General features: G+C 39.1%; 1 protein-coding gene across 3 annotated transcripts; it reads left to right on the forward strand.

Annotated features, from left to right (window-relative positions):
- Window positions 1–774: 774 nt before the first annotated feature.
- Window positions 775–21,348, forward strand: LOC121455748 (general transcription factor IIH subunit 2). 3 transcript variants are annotated; one of them, XM_041663414.1, is made up of 16 exons: window positions 775–898; window positions 2,386–2,471; window positions 3,122–3,199; window positions 3,495–3,531; window positions 3,724–3,810; window positions 5,454–5,504; window positions 5,843–5,897; window positions 7,284–7,389; window positions 8,684–8,774; window positions 8,919–9,006; window positions 9,445–9,552; window positions 11,925–11,988; window positions 14,123–14,226; window positions 14,789–14,891; window positions 16,688–16,727; window positions 20,951–21,348. In XM_041663414.1, exons 2-16 carry the CDS (start codon window positions 2,416–2,418, stop codon window positions 21,068–21,070), a joined length of 1,188 nt encoding a protein of 395 aa, XP_041519348.1. In that variant the 5' UTR covers window positions 775–898; window positions 2,386–2,415; the 3' UTR covers window positions 21,071–21,348. The 3 variants fall into 3 exon arrangements, with proteins under 3 accessions (XP_041519348.1, XP_041519350.1, XP_041519349.1); XM_041663416.1 differs by lacking the exon at window positions 775–898 and adding an exon at window positions 983–1,147; XM_041663415.1 differs by lacking the exon at window positions 775–898 and adding an exon at window positions 983–1,142.
- Window positions 21,349–25,911: the final 4,563 nt, after the last annotated feature.

Below are 25,911 nucleotides of genomic sequence, written 5' to 3' on the forward strand. Positions count from 1 at the left end.
TTGGGAAAGTCTGAATGTGTTCTACTTCTACAAATATACTTTAAATGTAGTGTGTGTGTGTGGGGGAACCTCTTCTATTTTTTGTTTAAGGTGCGCGCTTGCGGTGTGTGTGTGTGTGTCAGGGGACATGACAGGAGAGATGGCTCAGCTTTCAAAAGTCCTTGTTGCTCTTCCAGAGGGTCTGGATTTGATTCCCATCATCCACATGGCGGATAACAAACACCTGTAACTTCAGTTTCATGGGATCCGATGCCATCTTCTGTAGCCCGCCCCAACTAGGCACGTACATAGTGCACAGGACATGCATTCAGGCAAAAACACCCACACACTTAAAATTTAAAAACAGACTCCCTAAACCGATGTATAACATATCATATCCAGAATTTGTCGTTTTAACCGTTTGCAGAAATGCACCCCACAGTAGAAATCTTGGCGCCAACACTAGTTTTTTAGCTACAAGTTCAGCTGCCCCCGTGCTCACACGCGCGGTCCCTCAACCACACCAATGTGCCTCTGCCTCCGAGGCTGCACGCGGTTTCCTTTATCCGTAGAGCGTTCCCCATCGGCTGGCTAAACGTTCCTGTTCTGGGTGATTCCTTAGCTGCCTCTCTTTGGAAGATTCCCCTTGCCTTGTTCTCCCAGATCCGGCACAGTAAACTAGTGGGCACCATACGTCCCCAGTTCCCCATTTGGCAGCCGCTTCCCGCAGCCTCCGGAACCTTTGTTTTGCGTGGCTCCAGCGCGCTGCGGAGGAATTTTGACAGCGCTCCCTATCGACGCTTCCGGTGAGGGTCGTCTCCCCTGGGCCCGTGAGTGCACAGCTAGGGGCCTGCGCGGGAAGCATCGAAGCTTTGGAGGTTGGAGTGTGGACCGGAGGGACCTGGAGGAGAAGACCGAGGTGCGATGCCCGGGTTGGCCTCGGGGGGACCTGGAAGCCGGAGGGAGGGGCGTGTGCAGGGGGGCAACTTCCGCCTGCCGAGCCTGGCTGCAGGCCGAGGAAGGGTCTCGCTGCCTGGGCTCTCGCTTACCGCATCCCTCTCTCTGCCCGTGTGACCTGGAGCGAGCGTCCAGCACCAGAGCTGGTCATTTCTGAGAAACACGGGCAGGGAGCGCCCTTGTCAGTCATCCTCGTGCCAGGCAGGGTAAGGTGAGGCAGATTCTTGCCAGGTGCCGTGCGCGCGGCGGCTCTCGTGTTTGCTGAAAGCGTTTCCAGCCCTTTCGCTATCATCATCCCCAGCAATTTTGTCTTTAATTAATAAGGAAATAGATGTAATGTGAATATATATATATATAAAAAACTAAAAAGCAGAGGAGTCCAACTAATGTTAATTCTCTCATGCCGATGAAATCATTTGTAATACTTACTATGTAGAGCAGGCTGGCCCCCCAATCATAGATCTGTGTGTCTGTCTGTGGAGTGCAGTGTTGAAATAGATTAAAGGCCCAACTACCGTGCCCAACTAATACTTATTGAATGATCAAAAAATTCCTTTTATAGTTTTTCCTTTAATAGTTGAGATCATATTCCATATGTAATTTTGTGTCTCATTGAATTATGAGTTATAGCATTTACCTATTTATAAACGATAAATTTCTATTCTCCCACCATGCCCCAAGACAGTTTCTCTGTGTGGCCCTGGTTGTCCTGGAACTGGATCTGTAGAACAGGCTGGCCTCAAACTCAGAGATCTGCCTGCCTCTGTCTGGGATTAAAGGCATACACCATCCCTGACTGGCTGATAAATTTCATTTTGCTTGAGATTTTTTTTTTCCTGGTTTTTTGGGACAGGGTTCCTCTGTGTAACAGCCCTAGCTGCCTGGAACTAGCTCTTGTAGACCAGGTTGGTCTCTAATTCACAGAGATCTTCTTGTCTCCTGAGTGCTGGGATTAAAGGTGTGTGCCACCACCACCTGGATAAATTTCATTTTAAAACATGTGGTCCTGAGACAATTCAAGCTTACAAAAAGGAGAGAAAGAATAATGAATTGGTCTCTCAGCTATAATAATTGTTGGTTATGGTTAATCTTATTTCTCAGAATTCTTGTCCGGTGACATGTTCATGAAACAGTTTTTTATTTTTTTACATGTTTCAAATATATTTTTTTTGTTTTTGCTTTTTTGTTTTTGTTTTTTGAGACAGGGTTTCTCTGTAGCTTTGGAGCCTGTCCTGGAACTAGCTCTTGTAGACCAGGCTGACTTCGAACTCACAGAGATCCGCCTGCCTCTGCCTCCTGAGGGCTGGGATTAAAGGCGTGTACCACCACCACCTGGCTAAATGTTTTCTTATATTCTGATATTTTAACTTTGTCCTTAACTATCACATAATTAAATCATTTTGTAATAACTGTCTTTAGAAAACGTGTGATCCAATTGTTTGTTTACAGTGTTGAATAAGCACATATCATTATACAAGCATGGATGAAGAGCCTGAGAGAACTAAGCGGTGGGAAGGAGGCTACGAGAGAACCTGGTAGGTAGAGTGTAAATGTCATATGTTGTGGACATTGTCACTTTCCCTTCAGCTTCAGTTTACATGCACCTCATGTAGAATCTCTTTTGTGTAGCTTCTGCCGTAAACTGTTAGAACATTTTAATCACAGCAAAGTCCCTTCGCAGTCACTGCGTTTCCACCACCTGTAGACAACTGTGAATCTGTGACCTATAGACTCACCTTTCTTGTACATTTTATATAATTTTTTTTAATATCTTTTATGGTTTATTTAACTTTATTTTATGTGCATTGGTGTGAAGGTGTCAGATCCCCTGCAACTGGATCTTCAGACAGTTGTGAGCTGCCATGTGGGTGCTGGGAATTGAACCCGGGTCCTCAGGAAGAGCAGTCAGTGCTCTTAACCACTGAGCCATTTCTCCAGCCCCTATAAATTTTAAAGCTCATTCACGTGTATGTTTCTTTGTAATTGCTGTATAGTATCCCATGTACTGTTTTGCTACATTTTTGTTTATACATTCAGCATTTGATGGACATTTAGATCTGTTCCAGCTTTTGGCTATTGTGGATTGTACTGCTACAAAATTATATATACAAATTTTTACACATTTTAATTTTTTTGGGTTAGTACTTTTAGCTTATCTTTTCAAACCAATAAATATCGACTACAGGGAAATTCTTAAAGAAGATGAAAGTGGATCACTTAAAGCCACAATAGAAGACATTCTCTTCAAGGCAAAGAGGAAAAGGTATGAGATGCTTCTGTGAAAGAGTTACAGGAGGGGAGATATATTCCTGAAGCCTTCCTGTCTCGCTCCAGCTGTCCCTAACCCTTCCTTTTACTGTGTGCTCAGTAGGAAGCTCATCCATAGTTGACCAGGGTAAAGGACTAGCAGCTAGCCCTGCCCCCAGGAAAGTGGTGTTCAGAAACTGTCCGTGTGTATTCCAAATTTAATAATTCACTAAAAGATACAGATTAGTTGTTTTATTGGGTTTTTGGTAGCGTGTGGTGTTGAAATGAATTATTTTTTATGATTTTAACAGAGTGTTTGAGCATCATGGACAGGTCCGACTTGGAATGGTATGTTATGATTTTTTTCCTTGACTTGTGCAGAACTAGTTTGGATCAGAGGAATATTCTGACTTGATAGAATAAATGGTAAAACAACTACTTCTTAAAAATATATTTAAAATATATGGGATATTTGAATATTAAATGATATTTTTGCTTCTTCTCAAAAATGTACTTGGGAATTTCATTTGTATTTGGTAGATGCGCCACCTGTATGTGGTAGTAGACGGCTCAAGAACAATGGAGGATCAAGATTTAAAGCCCAATAGGCTGACTTGCACTTTAAAGGTAGAGTAAAACCATTTAAATCTGTGCTAAGTGTAGGGAAAGCATTTACATACACATGTATATATGTTTAAGAATGTAGGAAATGTTGTTTTGCTTTGTTTTTCTAACTAATAATAAATGTTAGCTATGTAGAAATGCTGCTAGATCATTTTCTAAAGTATTTTTTTACCCCAAGAACTAGTCTATAAATATGTTTTGAATTCTCCAACAATTTTTAAAAATTTTGTATGTACATTGGTGTTTTGTCTACATGTATAAGTGTGTCAAATCCTCTGGACCTGGAGTTACAGACAGGTGTAAGCTGACATGTTGGTGCTGGAAATTGAACCCAGGTCCTCTGTAAGAGTAGCCAGTGTTCTTAACCACTGAGCCATCTCTCCAGTCCACTTTTTTTTTTTTTTTTTTTCGAGACAGGGTTTCTCCTTGCTTATTGGTTCCTGTCCTGGAACTAGCTCTTGTAGACCAGGCTGGCCTTGAACTCACAGAGATCCCTCTGCCTCTGCCTCCCGAGTGCTGGGATTAAAGGTGCGCGCCACCACCGCCCGGCTCACTTTTTTTTTTTTTTTTTTTTTAAAAACAAAGATATGAGCCAGGAAGATGGCTCCAAAGTGTTTGCTGTACAAGACTGACAACCTGAGTACCACTAGTTGCTCTTCCAGAGGACCCAGGCTCAATTTCCTGTGCCAGTGTGACAGTTCATAACTGGCCATAACTTATGGTTTCAGGAATCCAGCACCATTTTTTGACCTCCACAGGCGTCAGGCACACAGGTCATGTGCAGGTATACATGCAGGCAAAACACCCATATACATAAAATAAAATAAAAATGGTGAAAGGAGAAAACTGACTAACTCTAGAAAGTTGTCCTCTGACCTCCACACGTACACTGTGGTTTGTTTTTTCTCTCTCTCTCTGTCTCTTGTCTCACTCACACACACATACAAACATACCATGATAATAAAAAATTAACTTGTTTTTAAAAAAGACTTGAAGCCGTGAAGTGGTGGCTCACACTGGTGGCACACACCTTTAATCCCAGCACTCAAGAGGCAGGCCAGCCTGGTCTGGTTTGAGACCAGAGTGAGTTCCAGTACAGCCAGGGCTATACAGATGAATCCTGTCTGGAAAAACAAAATAAAAACAAGATCGAAAAAACAAAACAAAAGACTTGAATAAGTAATTGCTTTGGTTTATTATTTCCCTAAATTACTGGTTCTTAACTTTCCTAATGGTCTTAGGTGACCCCTGTGAAAGTGTCATTTGCCCCCAAACGGGTCGCAACCCTCAGGTTGAGAACCGCTTTCTTGAGGCTAGTTATCCCCTGCCTCCCCAAGTGGTTTTCATTCTCCTTTGACTTTTGAATCTGTGCTTTCAATTTAACAGATTAGATTAACAATATTCTAACTTATTTACTTAGTTTTTTTCCAGACAGTTTCTGTGTGGTCCTGGCTGTCCAGTCTGTTCTGTAGAACAGACTCAGAGATCTGTTAGCCAGGGGCGCACAGTGAAACACTGTCTCACCAACACCTTGTATTTCTTCAAAGAAGTGCTACTTAATAAATAGATTCTACAGAATATTGAAATGTTCTTTATTGTTGTTATTTTGCCTTTTATAATACTTCCTTTTAATTTTCTTTTAACAGTTGTTGGAATACTTTGTAGAAGAATATTTTGATCAAAATCCTATTAGTCAGGTATGTAGATAAATGGTAGGATTCAAAACTAGATTCCCTGCTGTCAAATATAGTTTATTTCAAGAAGATGAGGCATATATTGTATGAGGTATTAAGGAAACCAGATCATGTACCTATTTTTGGTGTACTTGATAGTGAAGAGCAAGCTAGCTCAGGGTTAGACATATGCTGGGTTAATAGTGTGTATTCAGTTCATAGCCAGATTGTCAGAAACACCATGAGGAAAAAGTTCATGTGTGTTCCGTGTTTCTTTTGCAGTTACTAATTGATAGTTCATGTATTTCTTTATGAAGAGGAAATAATTTGTTATATTAAAATATTTTTTGTTTTCATTTGAGATTGGAATAATTATAACAAAGAGTAAAAGAGCTGAAAAACTGACTGAACTCTCAGGTATGTATAAAAGTATCTTTACAAGGCTCAAGGACTGTCTTACCTAACTCTGTAATCTTCCCGTGTGGCTTACTGATAAAGTGAAACTTTCCTCTGCATTTTAGGTGAACAACTTACTGTCCTTTTATTGAACTCTTGGGACTTACTGTTAATTGTTTCAAATTGAGTTCTGAAGTGTTGGATGATTGCATTGAAATACACATCCTTATCCTGAAAATAATAAGATAGCCTAATTGTTAGCGATTCATAAAATTCATATAATGTTGAAATTAAATGTCTAATTAAGAAAGCAAAAAGTATAAAAATTGAATTGGGCTATTTATGAATAGCTATAGAAATGGCTCAGAGCACTTGCTCTTTCAGGGGATCTGGGTTTGGTTCTTAGCACTCACACAGGGACTCCCAACTGTCTGTTACTCCAGTTCCAGGGGATCTGACACCCTTTTCATGTGCAGGCGAAACTGTCATACACATAAGTAAATAAATAAAAATTTAAAAATTAGTGGCAGTTTCTTTTGCCTTTATTATATATGCTGTTACAAATTTGTATCACTGTTTTTTGTAAAATATATTATCCCTTAAATTAGGTTCTCAGTTTTCTGTTAGTACACATAAGGGAGATGGCATACTTTCTTCACTAATAGTTCTTCCTCTAGCCACAAGGAATCAAATATACATTTGTCAAAAGTGTGCCAGGAAATCAGTTGACAATAATCCCTACTAAATAGTCCTAGAGAATGTTAGGGATGTAGCTTAATAAATAAAGCCCTGGGTTTGAATACCAATACCATAAGAAGCAAAACCAGGGGGAAGAGAGATGGCTTACTAGTTAAGAGCACTGGCTGCTCTTCCAGAGGATCCAAGTTCAATTGCTAGCACCCACATTGGCCCATAATCATCTGTAACTCCAGTTCTTGCAGATGTGATGTCGTCTTCTGGTTTGTAGGGACACTAGGCACACACATGGTGCATAGATATACATGCAGCCAAAACAGCCATTCACATAAAAACAAAAAACAAAAACAAAAATGCAAACCAACTCAAAGTAATTTCACTGCAAAAAGGAAATTGGCATATATTCAAAAGTGGACTGATTTCTCATGTAACTCTTATGTATACTAATGGATAAAGATTTTATATCTATATATAGCAAAATATATAGTAATATATGTGAATAAATAATACATACATATATATATATATATACACATATATTCTTTTCAGTATGAAATAAGACTGTCTACCAGATATCTCTGATAAAAATACAAACTGATAGAAATTGAAGGCATTCTGTTCTTTAAAATCATAAATTTGTAGTTTGGAAACAACATGCTTTTCTATATTTATATATAGAATTTTATTGAAAGTTATTTCATTTTACTTTAGGAAACCCAAGGAAACACATAGCATCTTTGAAGAAAGCTGTTGATACCACCTGCAGTGGAGAACCGTCTCTCTATAATTCCTTAAGCATGGCTATGCAAACCCTGAAGTCAGTATTTTAAAATTTATTTATTCTGTTTTTGATTGTATGTCTGTGTGTGTATATGTGTGTGTGCAGGAGTTCAGCAGGCCAGAAGAGAGTGTCAGATCCCTTGGAAAGGAGTTACAGGCGTTTGTGAACTGCCCAACATGGCTGCTGAGACTCGAGCTTTGTGCCTTTGCAGGAACATATCTTCCTGTAGTTGCTGAGCCATTTCTCTAGGCCCCATTTCTTTTTTTGTTTCTTTTTTTTGTTTGTTTGTTTTTCGAGACAGGGTTTCTCTGTGGCTTTGGAGCCTGTCCTGGAACTAGCTCTGTAGACCAGGCTGGTCTCGAACTCACAGAGATCCGCCTGCCTCTGCCTGCCTAGTGCTGGGATTAAAGGCGTGAGCCACCATCGCCCGGCTTCTTTCTTTGTTTCTTCCTTCCTTTTTTGCTCCTTATCTTCGCCTTTCCCTTCTCCTTCCCCTTCCTTCCTTTCTCAGGACACTATTTCCCATGTTGCCCAGGCTGTCCTCCAGCTTGATGTGTATCTAAGGATGACCTGAACTCCCGATTCTTCTGTCTCCACCTCCCCAGTGCTGGGATGACAGGCATGCACAACCGTAGCCAGTTTATATTATTATTTATAATTGTTTCAGAATTTTTTTCTGTGAGTTGTGTTGGGTTTCGTGAAGCCTGTTTTAACAAGAGTTAAGTAGGAAAAATCTGAAATGTCATGTATGATGTTTATTTTGATGTTGCTTATTTTTAATTTGTATTTTATCAGTTAACATGTATCTGCAATGGATTTAGAAAAATACAACAAAATTCACAGTGGTATACAAGAATTTGAAAAAAAATTTAATTAAGAATAAATTGAATGGCTAGGCATGGCATTGGATACTAGTAACTGCAGTACGCCAGAGGCTTATGAGTTTGAACTATATAGTAAGACTCTGTTGAGAGAGAGATTGAAATTAGATTTTTTTTCTTTCTTTTTCTTGTTTTTTTTTTGAGACAGGGTTTCTTTGTGGAGCCCTAGCTGTCCTAGAACTCACTCTGTAGACCTGGTTGGCCTTGGTCTCAGAGATCCAACTGCCCCTGCCTTCCAAGTGCTGGGATTAAAGGAGTATGCCTCTACTGCCCAGTGAAATTTAGAATTAGATACCAAATAATAATCGTGAATTGACTGTAACTTTTTTAAACATTTATTACCTTATTTTGTAGCTTAGATGTATAAACCATATGTACTCCTCATTTTGGATGAATTTTTAGCTAGTATAATTTGATCTATTGTAATGTATCCTCACCTCTCTTTGTAGACATATGCCTGGACATACAAGTAGAGAAGTACTAATCATCTTTAGCAGCCTGACAACCTGTGATCCGTCTAATATTTATGATCTCATCAAGGTAGGACCACAACTGAAGCAGACTCTAAAGAAAGTGTGGTAGTGAATTTATCACTAGTTTTCAGAACACTATTTTTCAAAGTTATTATTCATAAATGTTTTTCTTTCTCTTATGAAATATTTCATCTTTCTGGATCTTATGAAGACCCTGAAGGCAGCTAAAATCAGAGTGTCTGTTATTGGATTGTCTGCAGAGGTTCGAGTTTGCACTGTACTTGCTCGTGAAACTGGTGGTATATATCTCCATTCTCCAATAATTATAGTTACTGTGTAAGAAGAAGTTTATTAATTAAGTAGGATGTTTTGCACTATTAAACTGAAACCATTTTATGTCTGTAGTTGAAAATATAGCTGTAATCTTAAGCATATTGATTTTACTAAACAAACACTTAAAATTCAAGGAACTTTCAGTAGGTCAGTGTTTAGAGTTACAGCTTTCAAAACACTAGTAAGCTCACTTTATGTAATACTTTGTAAAGACTATAGCTTGACTTTAATTTTAGTTACTATTATGCCTAGAGAATTGGATTGAGAGATTTATTTAAATTATTTTTAAATGATAATTTACTTAAAATGGTTATGAAATGTATATTTTCACATGATGAAACTTCCTTAGACTGACAGAGAAGCTCTTGTCTTTATAACTGCTGTGTTTTGCTTTTGTTTGTTAGGCACATACCATGTTATTTTAGATGAAACCCATTACAAAGAGTTGTTAACACATCATGTTAGCCCTCCTCCTGCCAGCTCAAGCTCCGAATGCTCACTCATTCGTATGGGTACGTGTTTCTTCTGTGTTGGTTACGTGTTTGCCTTTGGTTCAAACTAAGCATTTTGCTTTCATTTGTGCAAGCTATTTAACATTTAAGATTTTTCTTACTTAAATCCTTTATAATAAAAAATTGCATGCTGAAGTGTGTGGGTTTTTTTTGAAATATTTATTTATTATGTATAAAATATTCTGTCTGTATGTGTGTCTGCAGACCAGAAGAGGGCACCAGACCTAATTACAGATGGTTGTGAGCCACCATGTGGTTGCTGGGTATTGAATTCAGGACCTTTGGAAGAGCAGGCGATGCTCTTAACCTCTGAGCCATCTCTCCAGCCCCTGAAGTGTGTTTATAAAATGAAGAGAATTGATAGTTACCTATAGTCATGTCATACGAAAACACTTCTGGCCTTTTTTAGCTAGGAAGGTACAAAGGTGTTTTATTTAATGAAAAGTATTTGTGGTAAGGAATTTCTTAAATAAGCTACAAAATCTTTATTATATGATCAAAGTATGTCATACAAACCGCAAAGACAAAAGTTGCAATGAGTACACCAGTTACTCATTGATTCTCCCTCCCCCAGGAAACAGGAAATGATTGGTCATAAAAATGATCATTTAATGCTTTTTTTTCTTTCCTTCCTTTCTTTCTTTCTTTCTTTCTTTCTTTCTTTCTTTCCTTCTTTCGAGATAGGGTTTCTCTATGTAGCTAGCCCTGGCTGGCCTGCTTCAAACCCATTGATATCTACCTGCTTCTTCCTCCAATGTGCTGGGATTAAAGGTGTACATCACTATGCCTGGCATTTATAAGAATTTTTTGCTTTTATTTTCTAAAAAAAATTATAATGAACACATGTTATATTGATGCTTTTAGAAGGTATACATATATTTTTTTAAACATTAAAAATGAATCTCCTTGCTTAATTTGCCTTTTTAAAATACCAGTGAAATGAAATGCTTTTCTATCTTAGTTTTGGCTATTTGTGATACCAGTAACTTCTTTCTCCTGTGGGTTTTTTTTTCTTCTGTTGTTTTTGTTTTTGTAAACTATGTTAATATATACTTAACTGTGTGTTGGAAAGATTGAAAGATTGAGTTAATATAGATGAAGCATTTAGAATTTTTTTTTCATGTAAAGTGTATTTTATTGTAGATTTGCTAATATATATATATGGGTACTTTATCTGCATATACATCTGGATATCAGAAGATGGCACCAGACAGTTGTGAGCTACCATGTGGGTGCTGGGAATTGAACTCAGGACTTTTGGAATAGCAGTGAGTGCTCTTAACCACTGAGCCATCTCTTCAGCCCTAGAATAATTTTTATTTTTATGTGCATTGGTATTTTGCCTGCATGTGTATCAGTGTGAGGGTACCAGATTCCCTGGAACTGGAGTTACAGAATTGCTGGGAATTGAGCCCAGTTCCTCAGCCAGTATTCTTAACTGCTGAATCATCTCTCCAGTTCCTAGAATAATTCATGATGTAAATATTTAGTATTTTTTTCAGTGATATGTTTGCCAGTCTTTTAAATTTAGTGATATATTTTTTTACTCCATTTGAAAGTTATTATTTAATTTATAGTTTATTTGAAATACTTTCTCTTCATGCTTCTAATGCAAATAATTGACCTTACTTTAAAACAAAAACTCGCAAACAATATCTCTTTATGATGTTCACACTGGCCTCAAATTCCAGGGTTCATGAAATCTTTTTGCCTTCGCCTCCTAAGTAGCTGGAACTACTGGTGTGTTGTACTGCACTACCCTTGCTGTTTTTGTTCATTTGTTTAACTATTTTGTGATGCTGGAGATTAAACCTCAGGCCTTCTACATACTAAATACATGCCATACATACTTAACTTAAGTTTTTCTTAACTTACGTTTGTTTTTATTTGTAGATCCATTTTTCAGTTTTATGTAATGATCTCTCTTGCTCTCATCTTTCTGGTTTCTGCTTTTCCTAAAATTTCTTCCATATCTATTCCCTTAAATTTCAAAAATTTAAAATTTAAAACAAATATGTACTTAAAGAGAAACTATATCATGTAGTATATTTATTTCTATTAGGAGCTATATAAAATGTGCGAACTGTTTCTTTTTAGATGCAGTATTAGTAAATTAAAATATAGATAGACATTTTGGAATGTGAGGTTATATGTATAGCTAGATCGTTTCCCTTTTCTCTACTTTTTCTTATATCTTTGAATTAGAGTTTCATCATATTATGATAGGCAAATATATCCTGAGAGGTAGGAAAGAGCTTTCATACAACTTTGTTGATTTTCTAGTAGGACTATTTTTAGATTCATAGTTCTAAAATTCTGTTCTTTGTCCATGAAAAGAAATTAATACTTTAATTTTTTTTAAATTTATAAAGGATTTCCTCAGCATACCATTGCTTCTTTGTCTGATCAGGATGCAAAACCATCCTTCAGCATGGCGTAAGTAGAGAGCAATTGTCAATGATATTTTAGCATTCAAAATTTATTCCTCTAAGTTTTAGCTTAGATAGAAGGTCTTAAAATACAATGATTTTTATAAACTAATAACATGTACATGGCCATAAAAAGAAATGATCCGCCGGGCGGTGGTGGCGCACGCCTTTAATCCCAGCACTCGGGAGGCAGAGGCAGGCGGATCTCTGAGTTCGAGACCAGCCTGGTCTACAAGAGCTAGTTCCAGGACAGGCTCCAAAGCCACAGAGAAACCCTGTCTCGAAAAACCAAAAAAAAAAAAAAAAAAAACCCCAAAAAAGAAATGATCCTCTTGTATATGTCTATGCTATGATAGTCAGGATATATTACTAAATAAAATGGCAAGGCTGGGTGGTGGTGGTGCACACCTTTAATCCCAGCACTCGGGAGGCAGAGACAGGTGGATCTCTGTGAGTTCAAGACCAACCCGGTCTTCAGAGTGAGTTCCAGGACGGGCTCCAAAGCTACAGAGAAACCCTGTCTCAAAAAACAAACAAAAAAAAAAAAACCAGACAGACAAACAAAGACAAGGTAGAAATGTATACTACATTACCAGTCATCTAAATTAAAGGTGGGGAGGGATACTGGCTCACACCTGTAATTCCAGAACTCAGGGAGACTGAGGCAAGGTGATAGTGTTTAGTTTGCGGTCACTCTGGTCTGTAGAATGAGATCCTGTGTCAAAAAGCCATAAAGAATAAATAAAATAAAAATGCAGATATGAGTAAATGTATTTACTTGTTTATTCTAAGGATAAAAAAATAGTATTGGGAATAGAAAGTTAAAAAAAAAACCATTAACCTTGGTGGGTGCTTGGGTAACTTAGGGAGGCTCTTCTCAGAATAAAAAGGGAAAGGAAGGTTGGCTAGAGCTAAGTGGTAAAGTGCGTAACTATTCTGCATAAGGCTGCACAAAGGACATTTGATAGAGCCCATAGTAATGGGGTCACATTAGGTTAGTGGCTGATCTAGACCAGACAAGCGATACTAAAAACAAATTTTGAGTAGATCGGTAAGTATCTCAGTTACTTTATTCTAAAACAAAGCTCTGAATGTTAATGGAGAAAAAAGTTAGCACCCAGAACAGCACAATTTATAGTATCTGAGAGCATGCAGAAGTGACCAGGCAGCCAGCTGTGCTGATGTATTGTCATATGCCAGCCAGCACTCAGGGATGAGATAGGAGGATCATGGCAAGTTTAAGGCTGGCTAGCTTGGGTTGTAAAGAAAACTGGGAAGAGAGGGAAGGAATAAATGAGAGGGTGGGAAGGAGGCAGGGAAATTGGTAGTGGTGGTAGGGATTTCCCTAGAGAGAGAATATGAGATAATGAGAAAAGATAGAGATAAAGAAAAAATAAAGAATGGAGAACACTTACTAGAATTAGGAGATGACTATTAAAATAGCCAATGTAAATACACTTTATAATTCTCTAAGCGAAAGAGAACTTGACAATGTATTAAAAGACTTCTAGAAATGAAATCAAACTTCTAGAAATGAGGAATATAATGTCTGTGATGAAAAGTGCATTGGAGGGCCTGAAGAGATGGCTCAGTGGTTAAGATCACATAACTTTCCTACACAGGACCAAAGTTTGGTTCCTAGTACCTACCTACATTAGGCAGGCCACAGCTGCCGGTAGCTCCAGATCTGGGGGATCTAACACCTCTGGTCTCTGAAGGCATCTGTACTCATGTGCACATACTCACTCACAGACATCCACACTCACACAAAATTAAAAATAAAGTCTTAAGAAAAGCACAGTGGTTGGGATGAACAGAGTAGTCAGTGCAGGAGAAAGGAAAAACAATGAATTCAGTGGCAGCAAGAGAAACTTCAAAATAAAGACAGAAAAAAGTCGAGCATTAGTGAGCAATGAAACATACATGTTTTCAAGTAAAATTTTACTCATTTATCTATCTAATACATATTTTTTAAGACCTGATCTCATTATGTAGCCCTGGCTGGCCTAGAACTCACTATTAGACCAGGCTGGCCTTGAACTCACAGTTCTCTGCTTGCCTTGTCTTCTGAGTGCTGGGATTGAGTTACATACTTTCTTTAGCTTTTTTTACCTCTTAAAAATAACTGTTTTCTCCCACAGGCATTTGGATAATAGCACTGAGCCAGGACTTACATTGGGAGGCTATTTCTGCCCACAGTGTCGAGCAAAGTACTGTGAGCTTCCTGTTGAATGTAAAATATGTGGTAAGAACTCCATTATTTTTCACTCAATAAATTAGTATTGAATAACTTCCTATCTATATAGCTGCTGAAATAAACATAGAGTCCTGCTTATTATGAATTTAATTTGTACATAGAAAGTAGAAGTAATCCACTTCTAAGAATAAACATATCATTATAAATGTTTCCTTATTCTCTTTCTGATAAGTATATTTTTTAAAAGCACCTTAATAGACAATTTTGGGCTCTTAATATAATCTATATATAAATAGAATGAGGAATTAATATAATTCTAAGACCTTTCATTTTTAAGTAAGCAAATTGTTTTCTAAGAGGGGGGTTGCATTTAGTGACAGAACAAATTCTGTCCTGGAATCTTTTTTTATGGCTGTAGGTAAAAAACACTCAAGGTCCTAAAAATACTGAGTGCTGGGTGTGTAGCATAGTGTCAGGTTCTTAGTGTGTGTGAGGCCCTAGATTTGATTCCCCACAAGAAAATAAAAATACTTTGTCTAAGTGTGTTGTTTGACTTTTCAGCGACTGTCTTAATGAGGTTGTGCTTATTATTTCTGTCTTTATGCATCAGGTCTTACTTTGGTGTCTGCTCCTCACTTGGCACGATCTTACCATCATTTATTTCCTTTGGATGCTTTTCAAGAAATTTCCCTAGAAGAATATAATGGAGAAAGGTATATGAGTTTTGATTAATTTTTATGTTATAGTTGTAAACTAATATTTGAAACAGTTAGCACCTAATGTTATATTAATTTGTGCAAAGTTACATCTAATATAGAAAATGACATGTAGAATACTCTGTATTTCTAGAAATCTGTTTATTTCCCTAAGCTCCCATATTGTAGTTGAGAGTGATGTGTACTGTTTTGGTGGGGAGTGGGGATTGGGGTGGGGCCTAAAAATGGCTCATTGTTTAGGAGCATGTACTGCTCATGGAGAGGACCCTGATTGGTTTCCCAGCACCTTGGAGCTGCCTGTACTTCCAGCTCTAGGAGATTCTACGCGTTCTCTCCTACATATACCCGTACGTGTGCATATACATAATTAAAATTAATCTTTTTTCTTTTTTTGGTTTTTTGAGACAGGGTTTCTCTGTAGCTTTAGAGTCTGTCCTAGAACTCACTCTGTAGACCAGGCTGACCCCAAACTCATGGAGAGCCGCCTGCCTCTGCCTCTGCCTCTTGAGTCCTGGGATTAAAGGTGTGCACCAGCATTGCCAGCTAATATGGCTGTTTTGTAATAAATTCTGAGAGCCTGTAGGCAGGGTTGATGCTATGCATTGATTTTAGGGCCTTGTACCTGCTGAGGTTGTAGTCTACTGCTGAGGTATATGAGGTATATACCAGCCCCAGTTCTAAGAACTCTTACCTCTTTTTTTTTTTTTTAATGTTTAAATGCTGTGTGTTTTCAAATTTTAAACAACAGATACATTAAATTAAAATTAATTAAAGTCAGCTAAACATAAGCCTCAGTCATTCAAGACTGTCTCTGGATCTTTTTCTTTTTGCAAATGAGTAGGGTCACATTTTGTAAATAATTGCTTTTTTTTTTTGGTTTTTCGAGACAGGGTTTCTCTGTAGCTTTGGAGCCTGTCCTGGAACTAGCTCTTATAGATCAGGCTGGCCTCAAACTCACAGAGATTTGCCTGCCTCTGCTGGGATTAAAGGCGTATGCCACCACTGCCCAGCATAATTGCTTTTTAAAATTGTTTTTATTGAGCTATGCATATTTCTGCACTCCCCTTCCTTCCTCCCCTGAACTCTTAACTCTTACAACCAGCCCTGGAAAACAAAGCCACAGGCATCCACTATATGTAACAAATTCCTTGGTAACCTCTAGGATTCTCTGCTATTCACTGTATTTTGGAGAACTGAAAAATAATAATTCAAATATTTTCTGTAGGGATCAAAGTCTCATAAAATTCTAGTTTAGAAAGCATGTGCTTATTTAATCATAATGAAAATAATAACTAAGCTTTGGGTTATGTGATGACCTGGGGCATATTGTATAATTTTTCTTGTTGTTCTGAGGAATTATAAACAGGGTTTATTGGGTATGCTGCAAGGGACACAGGCTAGACTGTAAGAAGAGTTCCATAACCCATACTATATGGTTAAAAGAACTATTGACTTCTTAAAATGCTCCTTAAAAGTCACGTGTAAATACAATTACTTATTAAAGGATTCTAGGTTCTAAGATTTTGCTAAATCATTTTATTTATTTATTTATTAAATTTTATTTATTATTTTTTAACATATGGGTATTTTGTCTGCCTGTATGCTTACAGGCCAGAGGAGGGTATCAGATTCCATGATAGATGGTTGTGAGCCACCATGTGGTTACTGGGACTTGAACTCAGGACCTCTAGAAGAGCAGTCAGTGCCCTTAACCACTGAGCTACCTCTCCAGCCCACTAAATTATTTTAATGAGTGAGAGCAAGTAATGATTGTCAAACTTTTTTTTTTTCAGGTTTTGTTATGGATGTCAGGGGGAATTGAAAGACCAACATGTAAGTTCATTGGCTTTATCAACATTAAGTGATACATTAGAAATATTGAGACAATGACACTGTAATAAGTTGGAAATAGATTGGTGAAGGTCAGGCTTGTATCAGGTTGTTCCCTATAAGACAATAAGTAGAAAGAGTTAAAATGGGAACAAAGTAGTTTAAATAGTTTTGTCATTCTCATTCTAACTTACTATAGGGGATTTTAATACTGGTGCTTCAGTTTTTCAAGCTAAAATACATTTAGTTTAGAAATATTGTAGTATTATACTTTAGGATCTATTATAATTTATTTTGAAATTAGAACTATGGTTCATAAACAAAACATTGTGCTAATAAGAAAATACTTTAAACTTTTTTTTGATGACAGAGCCAGGTGCAGTGGCATGCGCCTATAATTTCAGCTATTGGGATGGTAAGGCCAAGAAATACTTGAGCTAGGAATTCAAAGTCACCCTGGGCAGCAGAGTGAACTCTCCCTTAAGACATAGCAGAGTTTAGAGCTGAGATCACAGGCTTGTGCTCCCATGCCCTGCTTGCTTTCACAGATAGGTACAATAGCAAGTGCATAATGTCATAGCTGTTCGTTCAGGAGGCTGAGGCAGGAGGGTCTGAAGTTTAGGACCAATGTGGGTAATGTAGTCCCATTTTTCAAAAATAAACAAGTAATAATAAAGAAAACAAGTAGAAAGAGAAATGTCTTTTTTCTTTTCATTAAATTTTATATCCCTTAGTACCAGTGGAGTAGGTCAGTGGTAGAGCACCTACCTATCATGCATGAAGCCCTGGCTTTGAATCCCTGCACTGAACAAAAAGGGTTTGCATTTTCTTTGTCATTAGTAGCTTTGTTCTCACCAGAACCACTTTAAAAAATCATTTGGCAGTATTAAAATTTATTATTATTATTGCGTGCGAGAGTATAATGTATATGTGAGAGTGTGAGCACATGTGCCAAGTGCGTGTGTGGAGGTTGGAGGACAACTTCTGGGAGCCATTTTTCTCCTGCAATTTTCATATGGGTTTTGAGGATCAAATTCAGGTTTGCGTGGTGCTTTATGCTTTGAGCTGCATCCATCCATCCATCTTTATTTTATTTTATTTTTTTGTAATCATACGAGGCTTTAATTGATGAGATGAGACTCATAACCCATGCAGGGGAAGAGTTCGACCCCGAGTGACCTGGAGAAGGGATTTTTAGAGGAAGAAACCACAGCCCAATAATAGGGACAGGGAGGACGTCGCAGAAAGTCACAAGGGGACAACTCCCTGCCTCTCAAGATCACTCAAGGTCATAATCAGCTAATTCCTAAAATCACAAGGGGGAAACTCCCTGTTTCTCAAGATTATTCTCAAGATTACAATCTAACTTTATCTCCAGCTAGTTCCTAAAACACAGTCACTGAACCAGCTAATCCTAGATTTTTGATTCTTCTCTTCCTGCTTGGATTTTTGGCTATTTTCATCCTGCTGGCGAGGTCTGGATTTATCCAGGTCTTTCAGTTCCAGTCCTGGTGGAGAACACTTCTAGAAACCTTGGGGCTGGAGAGATGGCTCAGTGGTTAAGAGCATGCCTGCTTTTCCAAAGGTCCTGAGTTCAATTCCCAGCAACCACATGGTGGCTCACAACCATCTTTAAAGAGGTCTGGTGCCCTCTTCTGGCCTTGGTCTGAGCAACTCAGAAAGTTTCGTGGACCCCAGAGTCCTGCCTGTTCTCTCTGGTGTCCTCCACAACCCCTGGGTTTGAGCTGTCCATTCTTTCCCAGGGAGGGAATCTCAGCTAGTAGCACCAGGTAGGGCTATGTCATCATAATATAAATAGGCCCCACTGGTCTCAGGGCCCTTTGTTGGGAAGCAAGGTCAGTGACCCAGCAGTGGAGGACACCAAATAGCTTTTTGGGAGGCCAAGGTTTTTCTTTTTTGTTATTTTTTTTTTCCAGAGAGGATTTCTCTGGCTGTTCTAAAACTCACTTTGAAGGCCAGACTGCTCTCCAACTCACAGAGATCCGCAGGCCTCTGCTTTCTGAGTCCAGATCCCATCCATCCATCTTTAAATGAACAGTACAACTTTCTCTGTCTGTATAATGCTATGTGTGTATGTTTTCAGGGCTGACCACTAGTCCTGGATAGCCCATTGGGAAGACTTTCTCCCACTCTCAGTGTTCCGTGGTTGCTTATAGTTCTTTGTGTTGTTGGGTTGATGCCCCATGGGCTTGGCACATGTGCTCACACTCTCACATAACATTATACTCTCACACGCAATAATAATAATAAATTTTAATACTGCCAAATGATTTTTTAAAGTGGTTCTGGTGAGAACAAAGCTACTAATGACAAAGAAAATGCAAACCCTTTTGTTCAGTGCAGGGATTCAAAGCCTACGTTCGTGTTAGCATGTCTTCTGGTGTCCTTGTTCAGCTAATGTTTAGGCAGTCACATTAGTGCGACTTCATGGGTGTAGCTTCTCTAACATTTCTAGGAGATAGAATCTCACAACATACTCTCTATTTCTGGCTCTTAGAATCTTTCTATGCTCTCTTTTGTAATGATTCCTGAACCTTAGGTGCAGGAGTTGTATTGTATCAGTGGGATTGGGTTCCATAACTCACTCTGCATTTTGATAGGTTGTGGTTTTCTGTAACGGTCTCTATCTGTTGCAAAGATAAGTTTCTATAGCTGGAGACTTCTCTGTCCTTCTCGATTCTACTGGACCAGTTTCTCTCCTGCCTCTGGTCCCCACAGCCACTTATAAAATAATCATTTGGAGGCTTAATGTTAATTATAACTATTTGGTCAATGGTTCAGGCTTACTGGCTAGCTCTGCATATAAATGAACCCATTTCTAATAATCTGTGCATCACTATGTGCCCCATTCTGGATCTTACTCCTCCCGTGACTGCTGGCATCTCCACGACTCCTCCTTCTTTTTCCCCATCTCTCTGCTTTGATTTCTTGTCTAGCTGCATTCTGCCCTGCCATAGGCCAAAGCAGCTTCTTTTTTAACCAGTGGTAATAAAACATATTTACAGCATACAGAGGGGCATCCTGCATCATGTTTCCTTCATGAGGACTACAGTTATCTGTGGGTATAAGGACAAATATTTAGAATTAGTATTTTCGCTAGTTTGGTAAACTGGTGGTTGTAGATTCTCCTCCAAGATTTAACTAACTCTGGTAGACTAGGTTTCTAGTACCAGGCGTAATTTCTCTCTTGTTGAGTGGACCTTAAATCCAATTAGAGAGCCGTTGGTTACTACTGAAGTATGCGTGCTACTATTACACCCTTAGGGCTGTCGTGCCTTGCTGATTATTCTTGCATAGCTGAGTAGGACTGTTGGTTGCTTTCCTCCTTGGAAAACAAGTATGGATCCTAATGGTACCATGAAAACTGGGCCTCAGGGAGGAGGCTTCCAGGTCAGTTTCCTCAGGACTAGCTGTCATGTTACCAGAAGGTGCTCCATTGTCAGTTTTAAAGAACACATCTTAGTGTAGTGATTTGGAATCTGTGTGTTGTTGCCCTAGAAATCTTAGACCAAAGTGCAAAGATCCCCATATGTAATGTTGATAAAATAATGCATTTTTTTCTTTATGTCTTATGTGTTTCATTTGACATACTCTTGTGTTTGTTTTTGTGCTTTGCTTTTTTTGAGATTGGGTCTTGTAACCCAGGCTGGCTTGGACCTTGATTCGTAGGCTAGGATGACTTTGAGTTTGTTATCTTCCTGCCTCCACTTCCTAAGTGCTTTAATTATAGGTGTGTATCTACCCTCGCTCCCAGATGTTTGCCATATTCCTTAAAGATTTAATAGGGGAATATAGCTTTTGTAATTGAGAGTTCATTCCCTAAGAATAATCAATCTGTAGTAAGTTTTTGTGCTTTTCATTTTATTTTAATTGTCAAATGCCTTCAAATCTAGTACTGGTTTTAGATTCATGTGTCTTCCCCAAGTTGTTATTTAAAAGCAAGTAATGTGACTGTCCTATAATAGAATAGACTTTAAGGTCTCAAAACAGAGTAGCTCCTTACTCCTAAGGGCCAACTTAAGAGGAAAATATGTATTGGATTTGAGAAAACTGTGTTATATTTAGTACTTGGAAGCAATACAGTCTATAGGTGGGTAGGGAAGATTGATGAGAGCAGAGAGCAAGGCTTTACATGTCTCTGGCTGTGCTGCACTTAGCTTTTGGAAACTAGCTTGGTTCATTCACTTTTCTCCTTTTCATTGCAGGTCTATGTTTGCACAGTGTGCCAAAACGTTTTCTGTGTGGATTGTGATGTTTTTGTTCATGACTCTCTCCACTGTTGTCCTGGCTGTATTCATAAGATCCCAACTCCTGCAGGTATTTGATTCCAACATGTAGGACACACACTGAGTGGGTTAAGAAAGCTTGTAACTTAAATAAAATGATTCTTTGAATAAATTGATTCTCTAATTAAAGCATGAAAACACTTTGAAAGAATCTGACTTCAGAAACTTTTGCTATGAACTGTTTTCTATGAAAGAATATTTTTATTTATATTCTATCAAAAATATGCATATAGATTCAATTAATTTTGTTTTATTTTGAGTCGTATTTTCAGTTTAACTCAGTATTATATATTAATTACTTACAGTGACTAAATTGATGTCATAGTCTCAATTTTTGTTTTTAGATTGTTATTTAAATGTTTGTGTGGGTGTATACATAAGTTTATGTTTATCATAACGTGTGTAGATGCCCACAGGGGTCAGAAGAGGGGTCAGATCTCCTGGAACTGGAGTTAAAAGGCATCTGTAAACTGCTCAGTGTGGGTACTGGGAACCGAACCCAGGTCCTGAGCAAGAGCAGCAAGTGCTTTAATCACTGAGCCATCTCTCCAGCTCCAGAGGATGTTCTTTAAGAAAAAAAAAAAGCGCGTGCACACACATACACACCCCCCCCACACCCACCCACACGCACACCCACTCAGAGGTTCTTTTTTTAAAATTTATTTTGTTTTATATTTTATATTATATTGTTTTATATTGGGTTTTGCCTGTATGTTTGTCTGTGTGAGAGTATCAGAAGCCCTGGAACTGGAGTTACAGACAGGTGTGAACTGCCATGTGGGTGCTGGGAATTTGTGGTGATTTGAAAGAAAATGGCCCCCAAAGGGAGTGGCACTATTAGGAGGTGTGGCCTTGTTTGAGTAGGTGTGGCCTTGTTAGAGGAAGTGTGTCACTGTGGAGGTGGGCTTTGAGGTCTCATATATGCTTGAGTCATTTCCAGTGAGATAGTTCACTTCCTGTTGTCTTTGGATCAAGATGTAAGGACTCTGAGCTCCAGCACAATGTCTGCCTATGTACTGCCCCCCCCCCCACATGATGATAATGGACTAAACCTCTGAACTGTAAGCCAGCCCCAATTAAATGTTTTCTTTATAAGCGTTGCCTTGGTCATGGTGTCTCTTTGAATTGTACCCCGCTCCTCTTGAAGAACATTTTGCTCTACTGATTGTTTTCTGTGGAACCAATTTCTGTTACAGGTAACCTGGTAACTATCTTTTTTCCTTGTCAACAGAGCTGTTAGTTACTTGTAAGACATATCTCTAGCACTGTCAGAGTATTCTCTATCCCCTACTCCTACCATACTTAGAAGAAAGGCCTTACTCAAGAACAATGGCAATGGGTTTTTGATCCTACTGCACGTACTGGCTTTGTGGGAGCCTAGGCAGTTTGGATGCTCACCTTACTAGACCTGGATGGAGGTGAGTGGTCCTTGGACTTCCCACAGGGCAGGGAACCCTGATTGCTCTTCGGGCTGATGAGGGAGGGGGACTTGATGTGGGAGGGGGAGGGAAATGGGAGGCGGTGGTGGGGAGGAGGCAGAAATCTTTAATAAATAAATAAATAAATAAATAAATAAAAGGCCTTGAATGTCTCCTCTTGAAGTCACCAGAGCTGGCCATGGTAAACCCAGCACTTGGGAGGTAGAGGCAGGTGGATCTCTCTGAGTTCAAGGCCAGCCTGGTCTACAAAGTGAGCTCCAGGACAGCCAGGGCTATTACATAGATAAACCTGTCTTGAAAAACAAAATGAAACAACAACAAAAAACTCAACAACAACAACAAAAAACAAAAAGAAAGAAGGAAAGAAAGAAAGAAGTCACCAGAGTGTTTTAGAGACTGTGGCAGCTAGTTTTTGTTCTTTTTCATTTAGGTCTTTTTTAAATTTTAATTCTTCTCTCATACATTACATCCTGACAGCAGTTTTCCCTCCCTCTACTCTTCTCAGTTCCTCTCCTTTCCGCCAGATCCACCCCTTCTTGGTTTCCCTTCAGAAAAGAACAGGCCTCCCAGGGATATCAACTGAACACAGCATAACAAGTTACAATGAGACTAGGCACAAACCCTCATGTCAAGGCTGAATGAGGCAACCACTATAGGAGGTCCCCAGAGCTGGTGAAAGAGTCAGAGACAGCCCCACTCCCACTTGGAGGAGTCCCACAAGAGCGCTGAGCTACACAACCAGAACCCATCAGGCTCCGTAACTGTTGCTTTAGTCTCTGTGAACCCCTTTGGGTCCTGCTTAGTTGATTCTGTGGACCATTTCTCATATGCCCTAGATCCTTCTGGCTCATACTTTCTTCTCCTCTTCCATGGGGTTCCCTGAACTCCACTTAAAGTTTGTCTGTGGGTCTGCATCTCCTCCCATCAGTTGCTGGATGCAGCCTCTCTGATGACACCTGGGCTAGGCGCTGATCTAAGAGTATAGCAGAATATCATTAGGAATCATTTCATTGACTTGTTTAGGTTTTTGTTTTTGTTTTTGGCCGGTTGTGTTTGGTTCTGTCTAGGTCTCTGGGCTGTCCAGCCTCCAGATTCTGGCCCTCCAGCCAGTGCTAGGCATGGGCTCCCTCTCATGGCGTGGGCTTCTAGTTTTTTTAGCTTTCTGAAACCTGGAGTAGAAGATAGACAACTCTGAAAAGAAGGGATTCAAGGAACTCTGAGATGGTGTCAGGAGTTTGTGATCATCATAAAGTACAAAAGTCTAAAGTTAGTATGTTCCATACTCTCCCTTCAGGAAATAAAAGGACCAAAATAATCTTAATTCATCTAATTCTTCCCTCAAATAAGTTGTTATATATTTCATTTTTTTCTGTTTCACAAAACATTACTATTTGTTTTTAATCAGTTACCATTTGTTAAGATGCAATAAAAAATTTACCACTTTCTTGGCTCTTCATTTTTTCTTTCTTTGAGGTCCATTTAGGATCATTTTTCTTTTCCTTGAATTACATTTTTTTTTTAGAATATAGTAACATTCACAGCCTTGAACACATGGGCACAGGAGACCACTTCCTAAATATAACCCCAGTAGCACAGACACTGAGAACAACAATAAGTGAATGGCACCTCCTGAAACAGAAGCTTCTGTAAGGCAAAGGACACAGTCAATAAAACAAAACGTCAACCTACTGAATGGGAAAAGATCTTCACCAACCCCATATCAGACAGAGGACTGATATTCAAAATATATAAAGAGTTCAAGAAACTAGACATCAAAATACCAAATAATCCAATTAAAAATGGGGTACAGATCTAAACAGAATTCTCAACAGAAGAATCTCAAATGGACAAAAGATGCTTAAAAAACTGCTTAGCATCCTTAGCCATCAGGGAAATGCAAATCAAAACGACTGTGAGGTACATCAGTCAGAATGGCTAAGATCAAATGAAAACACCAATGACAGCTTATGCTGGAGAGAATGCAGAGTAAGGGGAACACTCCACCATTGCTGGTGGGAGTGCAAACTTGTTTAGCTACTTTGGAAATCAGTATGGCGGTTTCTCAGAAAATTGAGAATCACAGTGTAGTTTATGTCATATATATATTTTGAGTGGGTAAAGATAGCGTAAGCAAAAGGAAATACTGGGAACTAGTAGAAATCATGAAGTCCAGATACAAGATCTACACAATTTGTAATTTTTAGTAGATTCACCAATAAAAAAGAAGACCAGATTACTAACATCCAAATAAGATGAAGGCTGGTGAAAAAGCTCAGAGCTTAAGGCAAGGGCCACTGAGCCACTGACCTGAGTGCAACCTCTGGGGTCCTCATAGGTGGCCTAGGGAAGTGGTTGCTACAAATTGTCGTCTGGCCGCACATGTGACATGTGCATTCACACAAACACACTGAAAATGTAGGGAAGAGTAAACAGAAGTAAAAGATGATCCAGGTGAGACGGTACACTCCTGTAATTCTAGGGCTTGGGAAGCTGAGACAAGGGTTGCCTCAAGTTCAATGCCAGCTTGGGCTGCAAAGCAAAACCTTGTCTCAGAAACCAAACAAAACAGGAAATGGGAGCTAGTCTAAAACTTTAGAATTCACATATTTACCCTCCAAAGAAATACTCATTTCCTAAAACAGTGCAGTGGCGCATGTTTTTAGTAGCTTTCCTTAATCCTTCTAAAGGGTCCTAGCGAAAATCTCCTTGGTCATTGTTGGACAGAAGGAAAAATCTGTCTTGTTCAGGCCATGTTGCCTGCAGCAATTTCCCTCCCAACCTAGGGTCATTTTTTGGTTTGGTTGTTTTTTAACAAGAATGGTGGTTTTATAGATCATTGGTTTAAAAGGAGACATAAATTTATAAAAGAGAAAGGAGTGGAACTTCTCTTTTCCTTCAGACTCAGCCCAGGGAAATTTTCTCCCTTCTCTGTGGCTGCTTAGAGCAGGCACAGAACACAGCAGAAGAAATGCTCATCTGGGCGGGACTATTTCCCTCTTCCTGTGTGCATTCTGCTTAGCTGTCATGGGACCCTGGATGAGAGGAACGGTCTCTCTTGACCTCCACACAGGGACCAACCCTGACCATGAGCAGGAGTCAAGCAACAAAACAAGCAAGTGTTCCTGCTCCCAGAGTGGGACAGGTGGGGGTTTTTGGGGTTTCTCTGGGTAACCTGGCAGAGCCAAAAGGATTTGGGTCCCCAGTAACACAAGTGTTAAACCAGGGGTTTTCACACCAGATAAAGCCAATGGTCAATACAGGAACACAAAACTGACAGAAATACACAGAAAGAAACAGAGACACAGTAAAGACAACCACGGGTGGCCACCACACACCCATACACCTAAACAGACAGCATCCAGGGACGTCTCACTTAGATCCTGCATACTGCATCAGCAGTGTGTTGAGCTCTCCTGTGTGTCCAAATGGAAGGCTCCTTAA

Source organism: Microtus oregoni, unplaced genomic scaffold, assembly GCF_018167655.1.
Source record: "Microtus oregoni isolate MIOR12 unplaced genomic scaffold, Mior012 000014F_ref0000157, whole genome shotgun sequence".
Taxonomy (NCBI): Eukaryota; Metazoa; Chordata; class Mammalia; order Rodentia; family Cricetidae; genus Microtus; species Microtus oregoni.